This window comes from Phoca vitulina, unplaced genomic scaffold, assembly GCF_004348235.1.
Source record: "Phoca vitulina isolate PV1807 unplaced genomic scaffold, GSC_HSeal_1.0 scaffold21, whole genome shotgun sequence".
NCBI classification, from domain to species: domain Eukaryota; kingdom Metazoa; phylum Chordata; class Mammalia; order Carnivora; family Phocidae; genus Phoca; species Phoca vitulina.
In genome coordinates, this window is record NW_022589724.1 from 12,161,781 (window position 1) to 12,185,484 (window position 23,704).

Here is a 23,704-nt window from a genome sequence, read left to right on the forward strand (position 1 = left end):
AAGGGGGCAAATGTTCCCTGCAGAACATTTAGATTAAAAAAGAAAATCTTGAGGGGCACCTGGCTGGCTCAGTCAGTAGAGAATGCAACTCTTATCAGGGTTGTGAGTTCGAGCCCCACACTGGATGTAGAGATTACTTAAAAATAAAATCTTAAAAGAAAAAAAAAGAAAATCTTGGGGCACCTGGGTGGCTCAATCAGTTAAGCATTTGTGCCTTGGGCTCAGGTCATGATCCTGGGGTCCTGGGATCGAGCCCTCCCTGCTCATCAGGGAGTCTGCTTGTCCCTCTCCCTCTGCCCCTCCCCCCACAAGCTCGTGCTTTCTCTCTCTCACTCTCTGTCTCAAATAAATAATGAATCGTTGAACACTACATCAAAAACTAATGATGTACCGTAGGTTGGCTAACTGAACATAATAATAAAAAAAAACTCTACACCTGAAAGTAATATTACACTGTATGTTAACTAACTGGAATTTAAATAAAAACTTGAAAAATTAAAAATAAACAAAAATAAAATAAATAATAAATAAAATCTTAAAAAAAAATCTTGATGTGATAGTTACCCAACTTTTGGTGACAGTACTTCAGAATCCTAAAACAGGAGCTGTACGGTATCTTGGTTTTTAAAAAAATTATTTTGCTTAATTTTCATGAAAGTTGTATTCATAGTCAGCCAAAGCTAAAGAATATTTTTGCCCCATTACCACCTGACTTTCATATCGGAATCAAGGGCATGGCTTTTAGATCAAGCCTCCACATACTCAGAATAACTATCTCAATTCTATCATCTGGCACTGGGGCCAAGTGTACGGCTGGCACTAAATGCAGCTGTGCTAAGCATACAAAAGCTACGTTTAAGTCATGTAAGCTGGTCCCAGACTCACTCTCCATTTTGAAAGGCCATAATGAGATCATGAACCTAGATTTCAATAATGAGAACAGAAAACTCACTTCATAATATACACCCATTTACTCACCATTTAACTCCCCCAACCGTCCCAACATGCTTACCTTTTTGCGTACTCCTTCTTGGGTGCTGGACAGTTTGAGCAAAACAGGAGGAAGGAATTTAGATATAATATTCTGTAATTGTTCATCTGTTTCAGCATGGCCAAGTCGTAAAAAGACCCGTTCAAGCTGATCTATAATATAAGAAGAAAAAAAGAACTTAACAAATCAAACACAACCAAAACTAAATATTTTTATAGCTTAATCCTTTTCCTGTACTACAGTTCACTCAGTCATGATTAACCACAACTAGCCCTGTATGCAGATGACTCTGACATACTAGGAAACAACACTAAAAAAGGTTTACTACTGGGGCGCGTGGGTGGCTCAGTCGTTAAGCATCTGCCTTTGGCTCAGGTCATGATCCCAGGGTCCTGGGATCGAGCCCCGCATCGGGCTCTCTGCTGGGCAGGAAGCCTGCTTCTCCCTCTCCCACTCCCCCTGCTTGTGTTCCCTCTCTCGCTGTGTCTCTCTCTGTCAAATAAATAAATAAAATCTTTAAAAAAAAAAAAAAAAAAAGGTTTACTAGTTTTTATACTTTCTTACAACTGTCCTGGTCATTTAACCCCTAGAAGAGAGGAAAACAAAGCCAAGAATATCAAAATTCTCTTCTACATATAGTTATTCCTTTCTTCTAAAGGATTTGTATACTGAAAAGAATACAAAAATTTTGAAGAAATCTTCTAGATCTAGCTAGCAATGGGAAGGAGAACTTTAATCAGACACCAGGGACAATATCTGTTTGGTGAAGCCACCTTACTGATGAAGTTTCTCCACAGACAGAACCACTGCCCACTACTGTGGTGGGATTACCTAAGCAGAATGTGAGAGACCAGTTTCAACCAAGAAAGCCTCTATGAGAGGAACATGTTAAACAGCACCACCGTGATGCTCTCAGCAAAACCCAGACTGTGACAAAGTACAGAACAGGTAGGCAGAACATTCCAAGGGAGGGGAGGGGTAGGGACAGGGGAATCTACCATTTGCAAATGCCTGGATATTTTATTTTAAGGAATTACTGTTAATTTCTTAGGTGTAATAACGGTATTGTGGTTTATGTTTGTTTTTCAAGGTTCTTATAAAAATTATCACTTGTGATTGAGGAGACTTCTGAGGGGCTAGAAATGCCCTGTATCTTGTTCTGGGTGATGGTTACAAAGACATATAGCTTGATAAAAATTCATCAAGCTCTACACTTTCATACTTTCTACTCTATTATACCTCAATTTAAAATTTTATTTAAGAGAGTATTTTTTAGAGATCAAGACTGAAATATCTATAGGTGAAATAATATAGTTACTGGGATTTACTTGAAATAACCAAGGGTGTACTGGAAATTTGCTAAGAGAGTAAATTTCAGATGCTCTCACCACACATGCACAAAAAGATAACTATGTGAGAAGATGTATTAATTAGTTTGACTACAGTAATCATTCCACATGTACATATATATCAAATTATCACGATGTACCCCTTAAATATACACAATTTTTATTCTTTTAATATAAATAAAGTAATAGCCTCATTTGGGTCTTCATAAAAAAATAATAATCACGGGCAGAGGGGTGAGGCATGGGGAGAGGCCATATAAATGAAACCAAGATTGGCCACTGATTGATAATTGTCCAAGCTGCATGACAGATACTGAGAATTTGTACTTTTGTGTATGCTTGACGTTTTCCAAATTTTTCAAAGACGCACACACACAGAACATAGAGGCAAGACATTCTGGTAGCAACAAGCACACCCTGCACCCAAATGCTGGTTGTTAAATACCATTCTCCAAAAAGAGGAACCAGGCTCCTTGAAAAAATGATGGATTCTGGGGCTGGAGCACTGAAAAAGCAAGATGAACCTGAAGCATTCTGTCATGCTAGAAAGAAAATGGGGCGTGAAACACATCAAAGGTCTCCAGGAGCCACCTGAAAGAGTTCCAATATGGCCAAGGCTGGAATAATTTGAGGAACAAAATAAATAACACAGAATTGGATTATAACCCAAAGTATAAAACTAATCTACATGAATCCATACCAATGTAAAGAAATCATTAAATGATTAAATTCATTGGGGGGAAAAGAAACACATCTTTCTTCTAAAAGAATTCCAAATAATGTATGTAGGTACCTCCCCCTGCAGGAGGTATGGCTTCATTTCTGCTTCTACCCTCTCTGAAAGCGTAGACTAGGTTTAGTGACTTGCTTCCAAAGAACAGAAAAAGGAAAAGGTTGATGCTACCGTGGAGACACGTGATAAATACGATCTCTACCAAGTGATGAAAGTTAACACCATGACTGGTGTCACAGGGCTATCATGATCCCTGATAGGATGTGACAAGAAGGGCACCGCACCTCTGTGGTGTTCTTTCAAAAGCCCCAGACCCCCCATCTAATTATCAGTAAAACAACTAGAAAAACCCAAATTGGAAGAACTTCTACAGGATATCCGGCCAGTACCGCTCCAGGCTTCAAGATGGTGAAACACAAGGAAAGACTAAGACACTGTCACAGACCAGAGGAGACCGGAGAGACAACTAAGCACAGGGTGGTGCCCTGGGTTGGATCCCGGAACAGAAAGAGGACATTAATGGGAAAAAGTGGTGAAATCCAAATAAAGTCTCAAAGTTAGCCCAAAGCTCAATAATAAAGGAAGAAGAAAAGAGTAAAGAAGAAAGAAGGAGGAAAAGGCAGGCAGGACAGCTGTGAGAGTAGCAGACGAGACGATTCTACGTGGTGACTGTGAAATCAGCCTGCAGCACTCGTGCCAGCACAGGAGGCTCTGCCCTAGTGCCTCTCAGATTTCAGGCAGTAAACACTGCCCACAGATTTTAGCTACAGAAACGATGGAAGAATTGTTCTGGGGAAGAAGGCAGAAAGTTAAATTCTTCATAACAAACTGACCTAGACAATCTGTACCAAAGGCTTAAAAAGCCAAGTGATACCGGTCTCTTTCGTTTTTCATACAACCATTCGGTTTCTTCCTATGTCTCCCCAGTATAGTGCCTAAACCTTCCGCTCTCCCTCACTAGGAAAGAAAATGTAGCATCCTAAATGCAATAAAATTATTTATGATGGGACCATGGGAATGCCAAAAGGGCACCAAACATCATATGGAGTCCCTCCAAAATGGGCCAAGTATACCAGAGGAAGAGTTAAAGCCTCCTACACCCTTTGAGGAGGATCAGTGTAACACTCTTATGCCATCTTTAGATACACACCATACTTTAAATAAAAGGTAATTAATCATGTTCAAGCTTTATGAAAAGAAATGTAAATAAGTCCTGATATAATCAAGTACTAAAATTATCAACCTGTCAAAGCTAACAAAATTAAAAGTAAAGATTTAGCAATAGTATGGTCCCTGAATCCTGTTTTTAGAGGCACAGAAAGAATGTGAACTCCAGGGACGCCTGGGTGGCTCAGTCAGTTAAGCAGCTGCCTTCAACTCAGGCCATGATCTCAGAGTCCTGGTATCGAGCCCCACTTCTCTCTCTGCCTCCCCCCTGCCCTGCCCCGCTCATGCCCATGCTCTCTCTCTCAAATAAACAAAATCTTAAAAAAAAAAAAAAAAAAAAAGGTATCTGAATTCTGTGCCCTTACCCAACCCAGGAAACCACCTCATGAAAGTGACAAGGCAAATTAGGCCTAGGACCCCAAAAGTGTCTATTCAGAAACAAGAAGGACTGTAACCAATTAGACAATCTGGAAGAAATAGATGCATTCCTATAGAAGTATAAACTACCAGAACTGAACCAGGAAGAAATAGAAAACCTGAACAGACCCATAACCAGTAAGGAAATTGAAGCAATAATCAAAAATCTCCCAAGAGCCCAGGGCCAGATGGCTTCCCAGGGGAATTCTACCAAACATTTCAAGAAGAATTAATACCTATTCTTCTGGAACTGTTCCAAAAAACAGAAATGGAAGGAAAACTTCCAAACTCATTTTATGAAACCAGCATTACCTTGATCCCAAAACCAAAGACCCCATCAGAAAGGAGAATTACAGACCAATATCCCTGATGAACATGGATGCAAAAATTCTCACCAAAATACTAGCCAATAGGATCCAACAGTATATTAAAAGGTTTATTCACCACGACCAAGTGGGATTTATCCGTGGGCTGCAAGGTTGGTTCAACACCCACAAATCAGTCAATGTGATACAATACATTAATAAAAGAAAGAACAAGAACCATATGATCCTCTCAATAGACGCAGAAAAAGCATTTGACAAAGTACAGCATCCTTTCTTGATTAAAACTCTTCAGAATGTAGGGATAGACGGTACATACCTCAATATCATAAAAGCCATCTATGAAAAACCCACAGCAAATATCATACTCAACGGGGAAAAACAGAGCTTTTCCCCTAAGGTCAGGAACACGGCAGGAATGTCCACTATCACTACTGCTGTTCAACACAGCACTAGAAGTCCTAGCCTCAGCAATCAGACAACAAAAAGAAATAAAAGGCATCCAAATTGGCAAAGAAGAAGTGAAACTCACTTTTTGCAGATGATATGATACTTTATGTGGAAAACCCAAAAGACTCCACCCCAAAACTGCTAGAACTCATACAGGAATTCAATAAAGTGGCAGAATATAAAATCAACACACAGAAATCAGTTGCATTCCTATACACCAACAACAAGACAGAAGAAAGAGAAATTAAGGAGTCGATCCCATTTACAATTGCACCCAAAAACATAAGATACCTAGGAATAAATCTACCAAAGAGGCAAAGGATCTGTACTCAGAAAACTATAGAATACTCATGAAAGAATTGAGCAAGTCACAAAGAAATGGAAAAACGTTCCATGCTCATGGATTAGAAGAACAAATACTGGGGCGCCTGGGTGGCTCAGTCGTTGAGCGTCTGCCTTCAGCTCAGGTCATGATCCCAGGGTCCTGGGATCGAGCCCCGCATCGGGCTCCCTGCTCGGCAGGAAGTCTGCTTCTCCCTTTCCCACTCCCTCTGCTTGTGTTCCCTCTCTCGCTGTGTCTCTCTCTGTCAAATAAATAAATAAAATCTTTAAAAAAAAAAAAAAAAAAAAAAAGAACAAATACTGTGAAAATGTCTGTTACCTAGAGCAATCTACACATTTAATGCAATCCCTATCAAAATACCATCCACTTTTTTCAAAGAAATGGAACAAATAATCCTAAAATTTGTATGGAACCAGGAGAGACCCCAAATAGCCAGAGGAATGTTGAAAAAGAAAAGCAAAGCCGGTGGCATCACAATTCCGGACTTCAAGCTCCATTACAAAGCTGTCATCATCAAGACAGTATGGTACTGGCACAAAAACAGACACACAGATCAATGGAACAGAATACAAAGCCCAGAAATGGACCCTCAACTCTATGGTCAACTAATCTTCGACAAAGCAGGAAAAAATGTCCAATGGAAAAAAGACAGTCTCTTCAACAAATGGTGCTGGGAAAATGGGACAGCTACATGCAGAAGAATGAAACTGGACCACTTCCTTAGCCCACACACAAAAATAGACTCAAAATGGATGAAAGACCTAAATGTGAGACAGGAATCCATCAAAATCCTTGAGAACACAGGCAGCAACCTCTTCAACCTCAGCCACAGCAACTTCTTCTTAGACACACAGCCAAAGGCAAGGGAAGCGAGGGCAAAAATGAACTATCGGGACTTCATCAAGATAAAAAGCTTTTGCACAGCAAAGGGAACAGTGAACAAAACCAAAAGACAACTGACAGAATGGGAGAAGATATTTGCAAATGACATATCAAATAAAGGGCTAGTATCCAAAATCTATAAAGAACTTATCAAACTCAACACCCAAAGAACAACTAATCCAATCAAGAAATGGGCAGAAGACATGAACAGACATTTCTGCAAAGAAGACATCCAAATGGCCAACAGACCCATGAAAAAGTGCTCAACATCGCTCAGCATCAGGGAAATCCAAATCAAAATCTCAATGAGGTATCACCTCACACCAGTCAGAATGGCTAAAATTAACAAGTCAGGAAACGACAGATGTTGGCGAGGATGCAGAGAAAGGGGAACCCTCCTACACTGTTGGTGGGAATGCAAGCTGGTGCAGCCACTCTGGAAAAGAGTATGGAGGTTCCTCAAAAAGTTGAAAATAGAGCTACCCTACGACCCAGCAACTGTATTACCGGGTATTTACCCCACAGATACAAATGTAGTGATCTGAAGGGGTACGTGCACCCCAAGTGTTTAGAACAGCAATGTCCACAATAGCCAAACTATGGAAAGAGCCAAGATGTCCATCAACAGATGAATGGATAAAGAAGATGTGGTGTATATATATATATATATATATATACAATGGAATATTATGCAGCCACCAAAAAAAAAAAACAACAATGAAATCTTGCCACTTGCAACAACGTGGATGGAACTAGAGGGTATTATGCTAAGCAAAATAAGTCAATCAGAGAAAGACAAGTATCATATGAACTCACTGATATGAGGAATTTGAGAAACAAGACAGAGGATCATAGGGGAAAGGAGGAAAAAATGAAACAAGAAGAAACCAGAGAGGGAGACAAACCATAAGAGACTCTTAATCTCAATAAACAAACTGAGGGTTGCTGGAATGTTGGGGGGTGGGAGGGATGGGGTGGCTGGGTGATGGACATTGGGGAGGGTATGTGCTATGGTGAGTGCTGTGAATTGTGTAAGACTGATGAATCACAGACCTATACCTCTGAAACAAATAATACATTATATGTTAAAAAAAAAAAAAAAAAAAAGGTAGGAGGAAAGGAAAAAGGGGGGGGGGGGGGAGTCAGAGGGGGAGAAGAACCATGAGACTACGGACTCTGAGAAACAAACTGAGGGTTTTAGAGGGGAGGGGGTGGGGGAATGAGTTAGCCTGGTGATGGGTATTAAAGAGGGCACGTATTGCATGGAGCACTGGGTGTTATACACAAACAATGAATCATGGAACACTACATCAAAAACTAATGATGTAATGTATGGTGACTAACATAATAAAATTATGTTAAAAAAAAGGACTGTAACCAAAAGTTCTGAAAATTCAAAAGGAATCCAACACTCAAATTCATCTTTCATACAGACTAAGTTTTCAGTTGTAGAAAGTGAGATCCTCCAGGCCATCACACAGTATCTGAGACACGACCAACACTACTTCAGAGTCAGAAGCCAGTTCCACCCTCTCCACAACTCCGACATTATTCACTGCATACAAACGCATATCAAAGTATTTTCACTTCTGAGAAAAAGACATTGCCATAACCTCAGATAATCACTGTTAAATGTGGAGAATATATTCTGAACTATTATTTCCTGTTCATAAAACTAACATTATTTTAACCTAAAAACTGGAATATAACATAGAGTATTTTACAGTTTGCCTTTCTTTTTCCTTTTTTTTTTTAAGATTTTATTTATTTATTTGACAGAGAGAGAGCAAGAGAGGGAACACAAGCAGGTAAGTGGGAGAGGGAGAAGCAAGCTTCCCGCCGAGCAGGGAGCGCGATGCGGGGCTCGATCCCAGGACCCTGGGATCATGACCTGAGCCAAAGGCAGAACCTTAACGACTGAGCCACCCAGGCGCCCCTTTCTTTCTCCTTTTGATTAATACAAGTCCTTTACCAGAAACCTTTGGAGCAATACATGTCTCAGAATATTTTAGATTTTAGAATGATAATATAGTGAATATACTGTGTATTTCAAATAACCCCATCCATCCAATGGGTTCTAGAGCAGTACCTGTAATCAAATACAGTCATATTTCTGTAATAAAACATATGGGCACTCACACTAAGTGGGATAATCAAAGATTATAAAGAACCACATATCCATTCAGGTCAGGTTTTAAATACCAAACGAAGAACACTAAAAAAATGTTTGGTTACATATAAAATCTTAAATATTTTTCCATAGCACTAAATAAAAATCTAATTAACAATGGCTACAGGAAGACTGTCTATAGAAGTAGTATAACGTATTGAACCAACCCTCTATTTGTGTTATTACCAGTTAGGACCACAAACAATGCTTCAAAGAACATTCTTATCCATGCATCTGTGCACTTGTATGGGTTTCTGTAAGCTAAAACTCTAGAAATGGAACTGCTGAGTCAAAGGGGAGGTGTGTCATCAAGTTTAATAGATTTTGGAAAAATACCCTTCAAAAAGTCTGTGCTACTGAGTAATGTATGAAGTGTTGAATCACTATGTTGTATGCCTGAAATTAATATAACACTGTATGTTAACTACACTGGAGTTAAAATTAAAAACTTAATTTAAAAAGTCTGTGCTTATTTATACCACCAGCAGTGTATACAAGTAGCAATTCCCCCATACCCACTCCTACACTGAGTACTCAATTTTATAAAGACTGTAAATAATCAATCTTAGCTGAATATGACAGATGAAAAGACTGTTGTCTTATTTTATACCTATTTTATCACTGGTAAAGTATCTTCTCAAATATTTATTGGTCCTTTGAAATACCTTCCTCAGCAAATTACTCATTATTCTTTTGAGTTGCTGACCTATAAAAGCTTTTATATATTGGGGAAAAAAATCTCCCCCTATTCTCCCACACATCATAAATACTTGCCTTGTGACTCTACAGCACTTCCTTTCATATCTAAGTTTTTAAAACATAAATTTACCCTTCCTTCCTTTTATGGCTTCAGAGCTTCTAGTCATGCTTAGAAATGCCTTTCTTACTCTAAGATTACTAAAAAATATTATATTCTGCAGAAAAGAGTTAACATAGGGGCGCCTGGGTGGCTCAGTCGTTGAGAGTCTGCCTTCGGCTCGGGTCATGGTCCCAGGGTCCTGGGATCGAGCCCTGCATTGGGCTCCCTGCTCCGCGGGAAGCCTGCTTCTCCTCTCCCACTCCCCCTGCTTGTGTTCCATCTCTCACTGTGTCTCTCTCTGTCAAATAAATAAATAAATAAATCTTAAAAAAAAAAAAAAAAGGAAGGAAGAAAAAGAAAAGAGTTAACATAGCAGGCCTGAGACAGCTATCCTTAGAAACGCGCGCCTGCCAGGCTGGCCCTTGGCTGCCATCTGGAAATGGGTTTCAGGAGAGATCCCCCCACTCCCAGAACTGCTAAGAGTGGCTCACTGGGCCTAAACCCTTTGTACAAACAATATGGTTTATGCTGAACACTTGCTTTCCTTCTCAGACTCTGGAATTGTGGTACGTGTTAGGCAGAAGATGCCAACATGAGCAGCACTGATTAAAAGCCCTCGACACTGAGTCTCTAATGAGCATCTCTGGTAGACAACATGTCACGCGTGTTGTCACAACTCACTGCTAGAGGGATTAAGCACGTCCTGTGTGACTCCACTCGAGAGGACTCTTGGACGCTTGTACCTGGTTTCCTCTGGACTTTGCTCCACATATGTGCCTTTTCCCTTTGCTGATTTTGCTTTTTATCCTTTCACTGTAATACATCTTAGACATGAGTACAAATATATGTGGAGTCCTGTGAATTCAACTCACTGAACCTGGAGGTGGACTTGGAGACCCCTGCCACATATATTTACCTATGTTTTCTTCCTACTCTTATGATTTTGCTTTCTGCATTCAAGTCTTTAATCTAGCCGGAATTTTTTTTGCGGGGGGAGGGGGCACATGGACATAAGAAACCTAGTCTTGGGGCACCTGGGTGGCTCAGTCGTTAAGTGTCTGCCTTGGGCTCAGGTCATGGTCCCAGGGTCCTGGGATGGAGCCCTGTGTCGGGCTCCCTGCTCCACGGGAAGCCTGCTTCTCCCTCTCCCACTCCCCCTGCTTGTGTTTACTCTCTCGCTGTGTCTCTCTCTGTCAAATAAATAAATAAAATCTTTAAAAGAAAAGAAAAAAGAAACCTAGCCTTTTGTGGGTTCTTAAAATCTTTTTCATTGTGAAATAAAACATCTACAAAAGTGCACAAAATGGAAGTGTGCAGTTTCATGAATTATAAACATCCATGAAACTACCACCCAAGAAAAAAAAATTTATTTTGAAACCTGTACCACAAAGATTTCTACTGAACTCACAGTTGGAGAGGACTAAAAGACTGTTCAACATAAAAACCACAGTGGGTTTTAAGGACTCCCCTAAGTTCACAGAGGTAATAAGCAGCAGGGCAAGAACCAGAATGGGGTCTTCTGATCTTCAGTCTAAAAAACCCCGCGGACGCTGTGCCACTGTGTGCAATAACGACCCTATTTTCTACAGGGCACCGTGCTACACATACCACACCACACACAGGGAGCCCTGCTCCAGAGCATCGCCAGAAGGTCACGTGACTTTGTCTCATTCAAGTGGTAGTTAAGACAAAATGGAACAATGTACAAAAATCAAAGGTCAAAAAATGACAAGAGAGAAAGCTCACCATTATGAATCAGAAGCTAACACCAAATGTGTCAAGTTGCAACTCACCCTTCCACCTCCTCCCTGCTCATCTAAATTCTCTCCTCCCTCAAGGCCCAGCACCCTCCTACTTTCCACTGTGAAGCACTAACTTCCCTAACTAGATCACTGATGCACTGAAACCCCACCCTGTGTCAGGGCTTGGTGGTCATGGATCAACAGAGTGAAGAAGGAAGAGGCAAGGATGTGGTACAGGTCTGAGCACTTGTATATGCTAGTTGTACGCTGAAAGTAAGTACCAGAAAGCCAGACACAGTGTCCGAGACAACAGCATTTAAGGATAAAGGAAGGAGAATCCAAAAAAGGAAATGATAGGCAGCATACAAAAACAGGAAGAAAACGGAGTTATGGGGTCAGAAGAACTAGGCAAAGAAAAAAATGAACTAGTCAATGAAAACTGGAAAAAAATTTGTTTACCCATATAGAAAAGAAATACCTAAAAATCCCTTGCAGGTAGATTAATGACATATGTAAAAAGTAGAATTTTAAAGATTTTAAAGTAAAACTAAGAAGGGAAAATTAAAACTTGGGCACAAAACATAAAAGACTAATGGGTTAAGATTTAAAAATATCATAAAACACAAAACATAAAATAAAAAGATAAGTTATAAAAAGCAACAATGTTTTTAAATGAAAAGGACTTAAATACAGAATACTTTTTTTAAAGATTTTATTTATTTATTTGACAGAGAGACACAGCGAGAGAGAGAACACAAGCAGGGGGAGCAGTAGAGGGAGAGGTAGAAGCAGGCTTCCTGCAGAGCAGGGAGCCCGATGCAGGGCTGAATCCCAGGACCCTGGGATCATGACCTGAGCCCAAGGCAAATGCTTAAGGACTGAGCCACCCAGGCGCCCCTATACAAAATACTTTAAACATTCCTGCAAATCAAGAAAAAGCAAATTAATCCCAAGGAGCATGCAAAATTAACACAGTAAGATACAATACTGCACCCTTCACATCAGAAAAACTTTGCAAGGGGCACCTGGGTGATTCAGTCAGTTGGACTGTATCCGGCTCCCTGCTCAGGGGGAAGCCTGCTTCTCCCTCTCCCACTCCCCCTGCTTCTGTTCCCTCTCTCACTGTCTCTCTCTCTGTCAAATAAGTAAATAAAATCTTTTTAAAAAGAAAGAAACTTTGCAAATCTACCAATTGTTGGCAGAGACTGGAAACAAACCAAGAGGTACTTGAGCTCACTGTTGATGGGGTGTACACCAATACCATCTCTGAAAACAAATCTCTACCAACTCTACGCCAGGGTAACATACCCTAAAGCAGTGCTGTTCAAAGTAACCCAGCTGCAAACTGTCACCAGTCAGAAAAAGATAAGGAACACTCTTCCTTCGTTGAGAATGTCTTACGAGAAATATTAAATAAATTAACAATGACAGTTAATTTACACTCTTCCACAGTTCCCTATTTGCAAAAAGTAATTCTTCCTTCCTTAGACCACACTTTGTGTAACACTATCCTGGAGAAAAACTCTCCTAGGCAAAGACAAGCAAAAGGAACACCTGTAAGAAACTGATCATACACACAGGGTCAGTAAAAGGAAAAACATGGAAACAATCTAAATGTCAGTCAACAGGAAAACGGATAGAGAAATTGTGGCATGGTCATACCTCAGTGAAAATAAACAAGAGTTAAATGTCACATGGACCAACATGACAATATCTGAAAACCTAAGATCAATGAAAGCAAGTGCAGAAGGATATGTACAATTTGATTTAAATGCTATATATATGGTGCATATGATATATATACTTCACAGGAATGACCACCTCTGGGCTAGAAGGGAAGAGAGAAGGAAAAGGGGAGAGAAGAGGAAAAAAGAGAATGAAAGGGAAATTGTAAGGGGTAACACAGCAAGCTTGAACTGTATCTCTAATATTTATTTCTTAAATAAAAAATTTTTTGCTAACAGCAAAAAATATAAAGATTTGACAAAGATGGGTAGGACATACATAAGTATTTCTAAGATTAATCTCTATACTTTCTTCATACTTGAAATATTTCATTATTTTAAAAAAGAATATACACACCGTACTAATTTTATTTTAGGATACAACTACATAAAAGGGGGAAGAAAATATATCAGTAATTTTTCTTCTTTATACTTTCATGTATTTTTCAAATATTCTTCAGTAAAAACACCTTTTTTTTTTTTTTTTTTACAAAAATCTGTTGAAAGAAGCCATGTTTCAAGGATAAAGAAAGAAATTTAAAGCACAGAATTTTAAAACTTAAGAGGAACCTTAAAGAATATGGAAGGACAAAAATAAGAACATTTACTGGTGGGAATGCAAAATGGCAAAGTCACTTTGAAAGACAGTTTGGAGGTTCCTTAAAAAACTAAAGAATCTCACCATACGATCCAACAATCGCACTTCTTGCTATTTACCCAAAGCAGTTGAAAACTTACGTCCACACAAAGACCCGGATGGGATGTTTACTGCAGCTTATTTGTAATGGCCAATGCTTGGAAGCAACCAAGATATCCTTCAGTAGGTGAACGGATAAATAAACTGACAAACAGCAGAATATTTTTCAGTGCCAAATAGTTTTTTCAAGTCGTGGAAAGACACAGAGGAACCTTAAAGGCACATTACTACTTAGTAGTAGTAGCAGTACTAAAGAGGCCAATCTGAAAAGGTTGCATACTGTTTGATTCCAACTATATAATATTCCCAAAAAGGCATAACTATGGAGACAGTAAAAAGATCAGTGGTTTCCAGGAAGGAATGGGGAAGGAGGGATGAACTGGAGGAGAACAGAGGATTTTTAGGGCAGTGAAAATACTCTGTATGATATTATAATGAGGGATATATGTCCAAACCCATACAATGCAGAACACCAAGAGTGAACTGTAATATAAACTATGGACTTCAGGTGATTATGTGTCAATGTGGTTTATCCTTGATTAAAAATGTACATGCTGGTGAGTGATGCTGATGGGAGAAGCCATGCTATGGGTGGGAGGAGGGAGTAAAGTGGGGGGGTAACATGGGAAATCTCTCTGTGCCTTCTCAATTTTGTTGTAAACCTAAAACTGTTCTAAAAAAAAAAATAAAGTCGTTTAAAAAAACTTAGTCTCAGGGGCACCTGGGTGGCTGAGTCGGCTGAACGTCCAACTCTTGATTTCGGCTCAGGTCATGATCTCAGGGCACTGGGCTCCGCGCCGGGTGTGGAGCCTGCTTAAGATTCTCTTCTCTCCCCTCCTTCTGCCGCCCACCCCACCGTGTGAGTGCACTCTCTAAAATAAATAAATCTTAAAAAAAACAAAACTTAGTCTCAAAAAAATATATCAAAACACTGAAATTCTTCAATCCCAAAACAAAAAACAATTTCCAATTTAGCTTATGTCAACTATTACATTCAAGTAGGAAAAAAAGCCTACTAAAAATAAATACATTCATTTAGTTTCCATTAAATATTTCTATAATTCATATTATTCACCTGTCTTCAATTTCTCTGTAGAGACAAAGAAGGGACCTTCCTTCCTTCTACCCCTCCCAAGGAAGAAATAACCAGTAAAGGTTCAAGGACTTCACTTTAATGTCATCCACCATTAGCCACTGATATTTCTGAAAACATGTAATTATTCCTGACAAATAAAACTGCCCACATAAATCACTCATACTTCAGATCACTCCAAAAAAATACAACTTTGACTTCTGAGTTAAGGAAGAAAGGCTATTTGTTCACAGGATTAGAAAAGGCAAATACTGGTTTTTCACTCACATAATCACCTATACAAAAAATTAAAAAAAAAAAAAAGAAAAAGAAATAGCAGTATGTCCATTTCCTCAGATGTATCATCTTTTCATAACAACTTGAACATCAAAACATTCCTTACAAAGTATGCAAGGCAAGCATACACCATCAAAAAGAAAAGGAAAAGTTACTAAATTTAAGGTAGTGGTTATCTCCATGTGATGGAATTTCAGAGGATCCTTTTTTGGCTTAATTTTATGTCATTGCTAATTTACTTCATCAGCATGAATTACTTGTTTGAATTAAGAGAAAACAGTTATTTCAGGGTAACAGGTTTAGGAATGTTTTTAAGGCTGCTTAAGTTTTCTACAAAGAACATTATTTTTTCTGAATATGAAAGTAAATTTTAAATTGTTAATCAGAGGGCGCCTGGGTGGCTCAGTTGGTTAAGCGACTGCCTTCGGCTCAGGTCATGATCCTGGAGTCCCGGGATCGAGTCCCGCATCGGGCTCCCTGCTCTGCGGGGAGTCTGCTCCTCCCTCTGACCCTCCCCTCTCTCATGTGCTCTCTCTCTCATTCTCTCTCTCTCAAATAAATAAATAAAATCTTTAAAAAAAAAAAAATAAATAAAAATAAATAAATAAATTGTTAATCAGGTTAGAGCTTAAGTGGAACCTGAGATTGAAATGGAAAGCTGAAAATACCTAGACCACTGCCCACTGCATCATAAATCAATTAATAATCTAAAGCTACAAGATATTTTGAGAAAGATCTATCAAGTTACCATAGAAATGTACTAAACTCTAATGGAATAATCTCACAAGGAAATATTGTCCCTCGTGGTACTTACTTTCTTCTGATTCATACATACGTAAACACATTATAGTCACAAAGCAGTTTCACACAGCCCTTTGAGCCTCAAAAAACACTGCGAGGTGGGTAACTATTGTCTGCATCTATAGATGAAAAACAGGCTCAGGATCTGATTTGCCGAAGGTCACCAAGCTAATAAGACAAAGAATCATTAAGTTGAACCTCGAGAGGTCTTTACCTTCCAAGTACACACTAGAATGCAGTACACTTCCCTCTAAAGTACTATTTATTGAAGTAGGGTAATATTAGCTTCAACTTACACATGAAGAAACAGAGCCTAGAATTCATTAAGAATGCTGATTTAAAAAAAGGAAGAAGAAGAATGTCAATCAAGACTATGAGGTAGCAAGTGTCAGGGCTCAGGTTCAAACTCCAGGCCAGTCCAACTCCAAACCCAATGCTCCTTCAACATGCTAAATTGCAGCACTGCTGAAGCAGAGAAAGGGGGTGGAAATGATACAAAGGCTTACTGGACAACCATGTACAACATGACTTTGTATCCTGGCCATAGCCAATGTGTCAGGATGGGTCCCGACTCAATTCATACCTTCCTCAGCAATTCAGAAGTGGGACCAAAAAGTCAAGCATCCCTTGAGTGCCTGGACCTATAAAGCCAATGGATAGGACATGGGCATCTTTAGCCTACTCTATGAAACAGAATCAGAAGAAGCTGGTCTGAAGAAAGAATGGGCACAAAGGCACAAAGAGCAACTGGAAGAACTGGATGATTTCTATTTCGTGAAGGCCCCTCGGGTTTCCATAAAACTCCCTAAAATAAGTGCCCTGTTTCTGCTTAAGCCGGCTTACAAACTGGGTCCAAATACAAGCGGAAGGTCTTTGCCAAAGGGGATAAAAAAAGAAGTACTTCTATAAAAGTACATTTAAAAAAAAAGCAACTAGCACATGCCTAGGGTGAATTATCAGATCAGAGAAAGAGTCCTTCCTTCCTAATGGCCAATCTAGCTCCAAAAGAATCTTCTCAACCATGCACCCTATTACTCCCGCAACAGCAATCCAAATCGCAATAGCTTCTTAAGTGTACCATGTTTTCCCTGCCCAATTATTTGGTCAACCAAGTCCCCCAACGGGGAATAGTCTCCTTCTCCACACAGCCAATTCCTCCCATTCAAGGTCCAGCTCAAATATTACGTGCTGCACACTTATACATCCCATCTGAGCCCTACAAACTCCCACAGATCTCTCTTCTACATCTCTCCTGGCACTCACTCACTGTCTTTTGCTACACATTATGTAACTGCCCGATCTTCTCCTCCCTAGACCAAAGCAGTTCTTTGAGGTGTGATTTCAATCTGATTCCACCTAAGTACCCACTCCTCTACCCTCCATCCTTCTATAGAGCTCCTCAGGTTGAGAAACTGTGACTTAAGTCTCTTGGTATCCCAGCACTAAATTCAGTCCCTTGCAGAGAGGAGTTGCTCAAATACCTGTTGAATGTATGAAATATTAATTCCTCATGCACTAGAAAAGTTAGTTAGAAGTTTATACATTTAACATCTGTAGCAAGGGAAAGGAGGGGACTGGTGACAATTTATAATACCTGACATCAGAATCTCTTGAAAAAGGGACTATATATATTTTAATACTATGACGAGTGCTTAGGGTTTAAAAAAAAAAAAGTGGGAGGAATTCTGGACGGTCTGATTGTGTGGCAGAACTGGTCTGCTCCATGGGGCACCTGGGTGGCTCAGTCCTTAAGCATCTGCCTTCAGCTCAGGTCATGATCCCGGGGTCCTGGGATCGAGCCCCGCATCGGGCTCCCTGCTCCACGGGAAGCCTGCTTCTCCCTCTCCCTCTGCCCCTGCTTGTGTTTCCTCTCTCGCTGTGTCTCTGTCAAATAAATAAATAAAAATCTTTGAAAAAAAAAAAAAAGAACTGGTCTGCTCCAAATCAGGAGGGATGCAGTAATTACTACAGAGAGGAGAGGAGAAAAGAAAAAGGTGGAAAGAGAGGACAGAACAGTGAAAGGACAGAAAGTCAAACACTCTACACCAAGACTTTCCCCATGACTCACATCTTCCAGAGTTAACTAAATTACTGAAATGCTTGGGAGAGTGGAGTCAGTGAGTGAGTGAGTGAGTGTGTGTGTGTGCGTGTGTGTGTAAACCAGTGAAACAGGTGGGTTTTCGTGTCCAAGCTGACATGGGTGGAACCAAAATATCATTTTCAGAAATGGGAACCTAACAGAAGAAAAGCATAAGTAAAGTAAATTACAGGAAATTCACAAGAACAGGGTGTGATGGGGGGTTGGGGGTGGCGGAGAGATGACCAGCTCTGGACTTTGACAACCTCTGCAATTAGGAGTGTGAGGCTAAAACTACAAAGAGTAAGGAAGGCCTAGCTGCCATCTAGATTTTATATGTAATAGTCTTTTCTGGTAGATCAAACCTGTGAATTATCTAACCAGATACTAACTAAGGTTAAAGTAGTTAAAGTCCACATCATCTATTGATTTCTATATGCCATTTCGATTCACTAAATGCCACTCTAATACTTAAGTGACAAAATCCAAATGAGGCCAGTGAGATCCTTCTTCAGGAATAAATGCTTTCAATTTTGATCTCTACTGCTAGGTTTTTAAAAAGATGTTTGCCCCAATCCCTACCTTAAAAAAAAAAAAAAAAAAACTTATTAAATGCAAACATACTTAAAAGAAGAATGTCAGGAAGTCCAGTAGTAATCAATATAAGTCAGAGATGGGGAGAGGATCCATTCCATCATGGCTCCTTCCAGCCAGGGCTGCCCAAAGGGGAGACAGATAAGAACTTCTGCAAGCAATAAGGCTCGGAGCACGAGGTGCCTGCTGACACAGTCCCTGCTGGTACCCCTTACTCCCAGAACCAAGCAGTCAGACAGACCAACTTCCTGTCCTCCAGCCCACCATCTTACCCCCAGGACCCAGGCAGACACTCCAATATGGAAACCCCTGCACGAAGATGCGCTCTTGACTCTGAGCAGGGAAGGGGCAAGGAGTCTTTCTTCTCCTGCCGCTTCCAAAGTCCTAGCCACCTGGAGATGGTGTCAGGCTACTTTGAGCCCCCCTGACCAACCCAGCATAGCCCTAAGCAAGGCGACCCTCTCCTGCTCACACACATCCCCCTGCCCCCCTCCACACACACACACAGAGGGAAGGAAGAAGTCACAGAGTTAGCTTGGCAGGGTTGGGCCAAGTGATGAGACAGAAGCCCTAAATCTGTACCCCAGATTTACTGAGTAAGTGCCACACTCCAGATGCACTGAGCTCCACAAACACTCCCACCTCCCAAGGAAGCCCTTTCCCCCAGAGATAGCAGCTGGCCAATGCCCAGTTAGAAATCAATGTTAGTAAACTGATGAGCAGAAAGATTAGTTCAGATTATGAAAGCCAGCTTAGAGGAGACAATATATACTATGCAAGAGTTCAGACTGCATAAAAGTCAAACATGTGATAGTTAAGATCCACCAAAGCAGTTAATTACTTAGGACAATGCTCATTTGGATGTGTAAACTCTAGAAAGTTCTTTTAAGTCACTATTTAAATTCCAGCATTTGTGGTTTGACCTGCTTGCCTTCGGTATATCATAATTTCATTAACACATCTGTCACAGGCCCAAAAGCACTGAGAAAGAATTTAGGAGCAAATAAACAATATCTGCATTTTTCTTCTAAACAATTCCTCCAACCTCGCAGTTTTCCATTTCTCTATAATGGAATGAAGATATGTGAGATAGCAAAAATAAACCAAAGCTTATGCTAAAGTTGAACTTTGATTTATAAAATACTCCATTCATTCTATCCCTCAAAATTCCACCTAACTGAATTAAGGAATCATACATCATCATCAGCAATATACATACCGAAAAACAGAATGCACTGGGGGAAGGGGAATGCAATCGTTAAATTAGAAGCAATAAAATGCACCTTTGGATTGAAGCCACAAAATCCGAGGTACACTGGATATTGAGCTCATGGTATCAGAGAATTACAATCTGAATTTACAGAGTTTCAATCAAAGGACCATCCAATATCATTCAAGAATGACACCGACACTAGTCTTATTCAGCCCCAGAATTAAGTAGAATTTAGTGGCTTTTTCATCACAGTACATGTCAAAAAGGCAGAATTAGGAATATCCAATTACTATGATGATGCCTCTTTCAATGCCCCCCTTTTTTTCTCTCTCTTTTTTTTTTTTTTTTTTTTTTACAAATAAAACCGTTAACTCCAGGATGACATTTCGGGAGCATGTAAAGTCATTTTTTATTGTGGCAGACAATACTACTTGAAAACTAACACAGTCTTTTCCTTGTGCACCCTGCTAAGTGATGTCTTCAAGTTTTATCTTTTTCTCTCTCTTGCTAATTGTTTAAATTTATGTTTATGTGATGACAGACAATAGAGGCTTCAGGAATATATAAACTAACATGAACTTCACTAACTCTCTCAGGATAGCTGGAAAAGGAGAAAAACCCATGAAGATCTTGGCAGGAAATTTCTTGCTACTTGATAACCTATGCATTTTTAAATGCTACTACAAAAAAATGCACACATCCTAAGAAACTAAGGAACTACTAACCTCTACAATCAATGTGATACATGGTTTATCCAGTCTTGACAAAAATCCTCTGGATCACCAATGGTAGGTTCATCCACTCGTACATATGCAATTGTATAAAGAATCTATTATTTAGAACACCAGGAAAAAAAAGCAATTAAAAGATTTATATTCATAGCTACCATTAAGAAATTTAAAAAAAAAAGCACTTTTCATTTCTATGCTAAGATCTAATTTGATGCCCTGCTTTGCAAATTCAGAATGAGGAGGAAAAAATTATAGTGATTACCAAACTGGAGAAAGATAAGGAGTATGTCCACAAATAAAAGTGGTTGTATAGAAGTAACAGGCTAATACTTCCAAATTATTCACCGAAGACGAACATTGGAATATCAATACAACATAGATTTCATCATATATGTGTATGTGTACATATACATCAAAATCATAAACATACAAAGTCTTACATTAAAAATGGAAGGAAGTGTTAATTATACAACAGTTTTATAAGAAGGGTATTAGTAGGTGGGTACACGTTACTACACATTACAACTGAGAATGTAAATGGTGAACATTCATAACCCTGGGAACCTCTGCCCTCTCTCAGCACTCCTGATTCCCTTCTCTGGTTCTTCTTGGTCTTCTTCTCACCCCTACATATGCACAGCCCCCAGACAGCTGTCCTCTGGACAATACGCCCATTCCCCTGACTCTACCATCACCCCACACTGTCCCAAGCTTCAGAACAAGTTCCCACACCCAAGGAAGCCACACGCCTAGCGCTATTCCAGGTTCTTAACATGCAATATTTATCTCTTCCCACTCTTACAACAACTCTGTGAAATAGGTTTGGTGGTTATCCCACTTAACAGATGAAAAAACCAAAGCCCAGAAGTTAGGTCCCTTGTTCAAGGACATTAATCAAAAAGCAGCAGAGCCAGGATTCAAAACCGTCTCTGACTCCACACGACATTTCAGCTACTATTCCAAACAGTCTCCCTAAACAATGCAACATGGGCACCTCAATAATTCAACTCATTCACTCAACAAATTATTTCTTTGTTGAACACAAACCTGTTCTCTCTTTTCTCCACTTCCACCTCCCTAAATCTGTCAGAGACTATACTCTCCACCCCCCACAAATCCCTCAGGTAGATGCTTGGAATCATCTCTAACTCCTCCCTCTCTTGAACAACACTCATCTACTTGGCCGATAATTTCTGCCTATTTTAGGGATTCTAGGTTATGTTACCTCCTTACCAAATCCACTTCCACTGTCCCACTTCAGACCCTAGGTTTCTTTCACTTGGCCACTGCGATACTCTCCTAATTAGTCTTGCTGCTCTCGGTCTCTGGATCCACGCAATCAATGTTACACCACTGCCCCCTGTTATCCTTATAAAACAGACCTACTCACGTTACACTCCAGCTTAAAAGCCTTTGATGGTCCTCTACTGTCTACAGAACAAAGTCCAAACTAGTTGTAGTGGCATTCCCACACAAGCTCGTCCCAACCTCTCTTCCCAGCTTCATGTCCTACTGCCTCCCCACCTAAATAATAATAATAATTTACATAGAGCTTAATTGTTTATACAGTGCATTTTCATATATATTAATCATAACAACACTATGAGTATTTCTTACTATCCCAATTTTATGAGAAAGAAACTTAAACCTAGAAAGGTAAAATAATTTGCCGAAGATCCCAAATCGTAAAAAGAACATAAAAGGCAGAAAGGATCAAGTATCAAACTCCAAATTTCATCTCCTTTCCCAACACTTCCCGCAGCCACAGCACCCCTACTCCAGGACATCAGACTCAAACTTCCTCTGAAAGTATTTTCCAACCTCTGTCTTAGCTCAAGCTATTCTCACTTGAAACTTCCAAAGAACAGTGGAAGGCATTTTTCATATTACACTTTGTATCAGTTACATACATTTATATATAAACCTGTGTCCACAGATTATAAGCCCTATGGGGACAGGACCAAAAGTCAGTCACTTGATTTTTAAAGTCTGCTTACTTAGCTGAAAATGTGTGGGGAAAATAAGCCATATAAGACAACAAGCAACAAGGCAGAGACTGGCCAGGCCTGAAACCAGAGACCAGAAACTTGAATTAGACCATCAGAGCACGTTGGCAGCGCCGATAATTTTAACATCTCCTGAACAAGGTCGAATGCCCCAGTGCCAACTACTTTCACTGACATTGGCCTTTATTAAATATTACAGTTTATTGGAAACACAAGTCAAGACAGAATGGAGTAAAAATGAAGAATTAGAATAGAAGTGATAAGAAACAGAAATATCATTATTTCCCATTTTAACTTTCCTCTTTGACTAAGTAACCAAAATTTGAATGATACAGGCTTGATTGAGCATTTCCACAAAGATCGGCTCCGCTGCATAGATGGCGGTCTCTGGGGCTATCTCAGTAGGCCACAGAATCACGTGCCCCCACACGGCTACACAGACAGCTTCCCACGTCTCACCCTCGAAAAGAACCACGAGGCTTCCGGGCACCGGCAGAGCCTCTCTCAGAAGGTATTTGACATGTTGATTATCTGGCCAACTTTTGCAAGTGAAGCTCCCCATGGTTCTGTCAAATGGTCAAACTGAAGAGTGTCAATGTGCTTTAAGATTACAGGCCATACTCCTTCCTGAGTTGTCTTTATCCCAGTGAAGATCAGATGCTAAGGATGCCTTATAATTATAAAGCCCAGAATATGAAACCACTGAACAGCTGACCAGGTGAAAAGTCTCAAATGCTTCCTTCCCTCTGTCAGAAATCTCCCTGTCCACTGCTGAAACACAACCACAATGTCAACTTTTCCATGAACTGGCAGAGGATAATATTAGAAGAAAAACTAGCCCACATGCCCTGCACTGAATTTCATTCCATTCCAAACAGTTCTAGCACCATGACCTTAAGTAATTTACAAACTAGATTTCAGAATTATCTTTAACAGTCAGAACTAACTGTTCTCTATCGTGGCATCTCACCCAAAAATCTAATATTTCTATTCAATGAACCTCAGAATACTGCCACATTTTATACACGACAGCAGATTTCTTCTGGAGGCTAGTAAGACATGGGCGGGGGGGGGGGGGGGGAACATGCCGCTCTTGTTATTAACTGTATTTTCCCTTTCAGAGACA

The 23,704-nt window shown here is 39.9% G+C and overlaps 1 protein-coding gene across 3 annotated transcripts in view; it reads right to left on the bottom strand.

Annotated features, from left to right (window-relative positions):
* ECPAS (Ecm29 proteasome adaptor and scaffold) overlaps positions 1–23,704 on the bottom strand; it is a 99,692-nt gene that overhangs the window by 70,976 nt on the left and 5,012 nt on the right. For 2 of the 3 annotated variants that reach the window (XM_032419113.1, XM_032419111.1), the window contains exon 2: positions 1,013–1,143. In XM_032419113.1, coding sequence (XP_032275004.1) covers positions 1,013–1,143 — 131 coding nt within the window. Of the gene's footprint in view, positions 1–1,012; positions 1,144–20,566; positions 20,671–23,704 lie in introns of all 3 variants that reach the window. The other variant, XM_032419112.1, reaches the window with a different exon arrangement.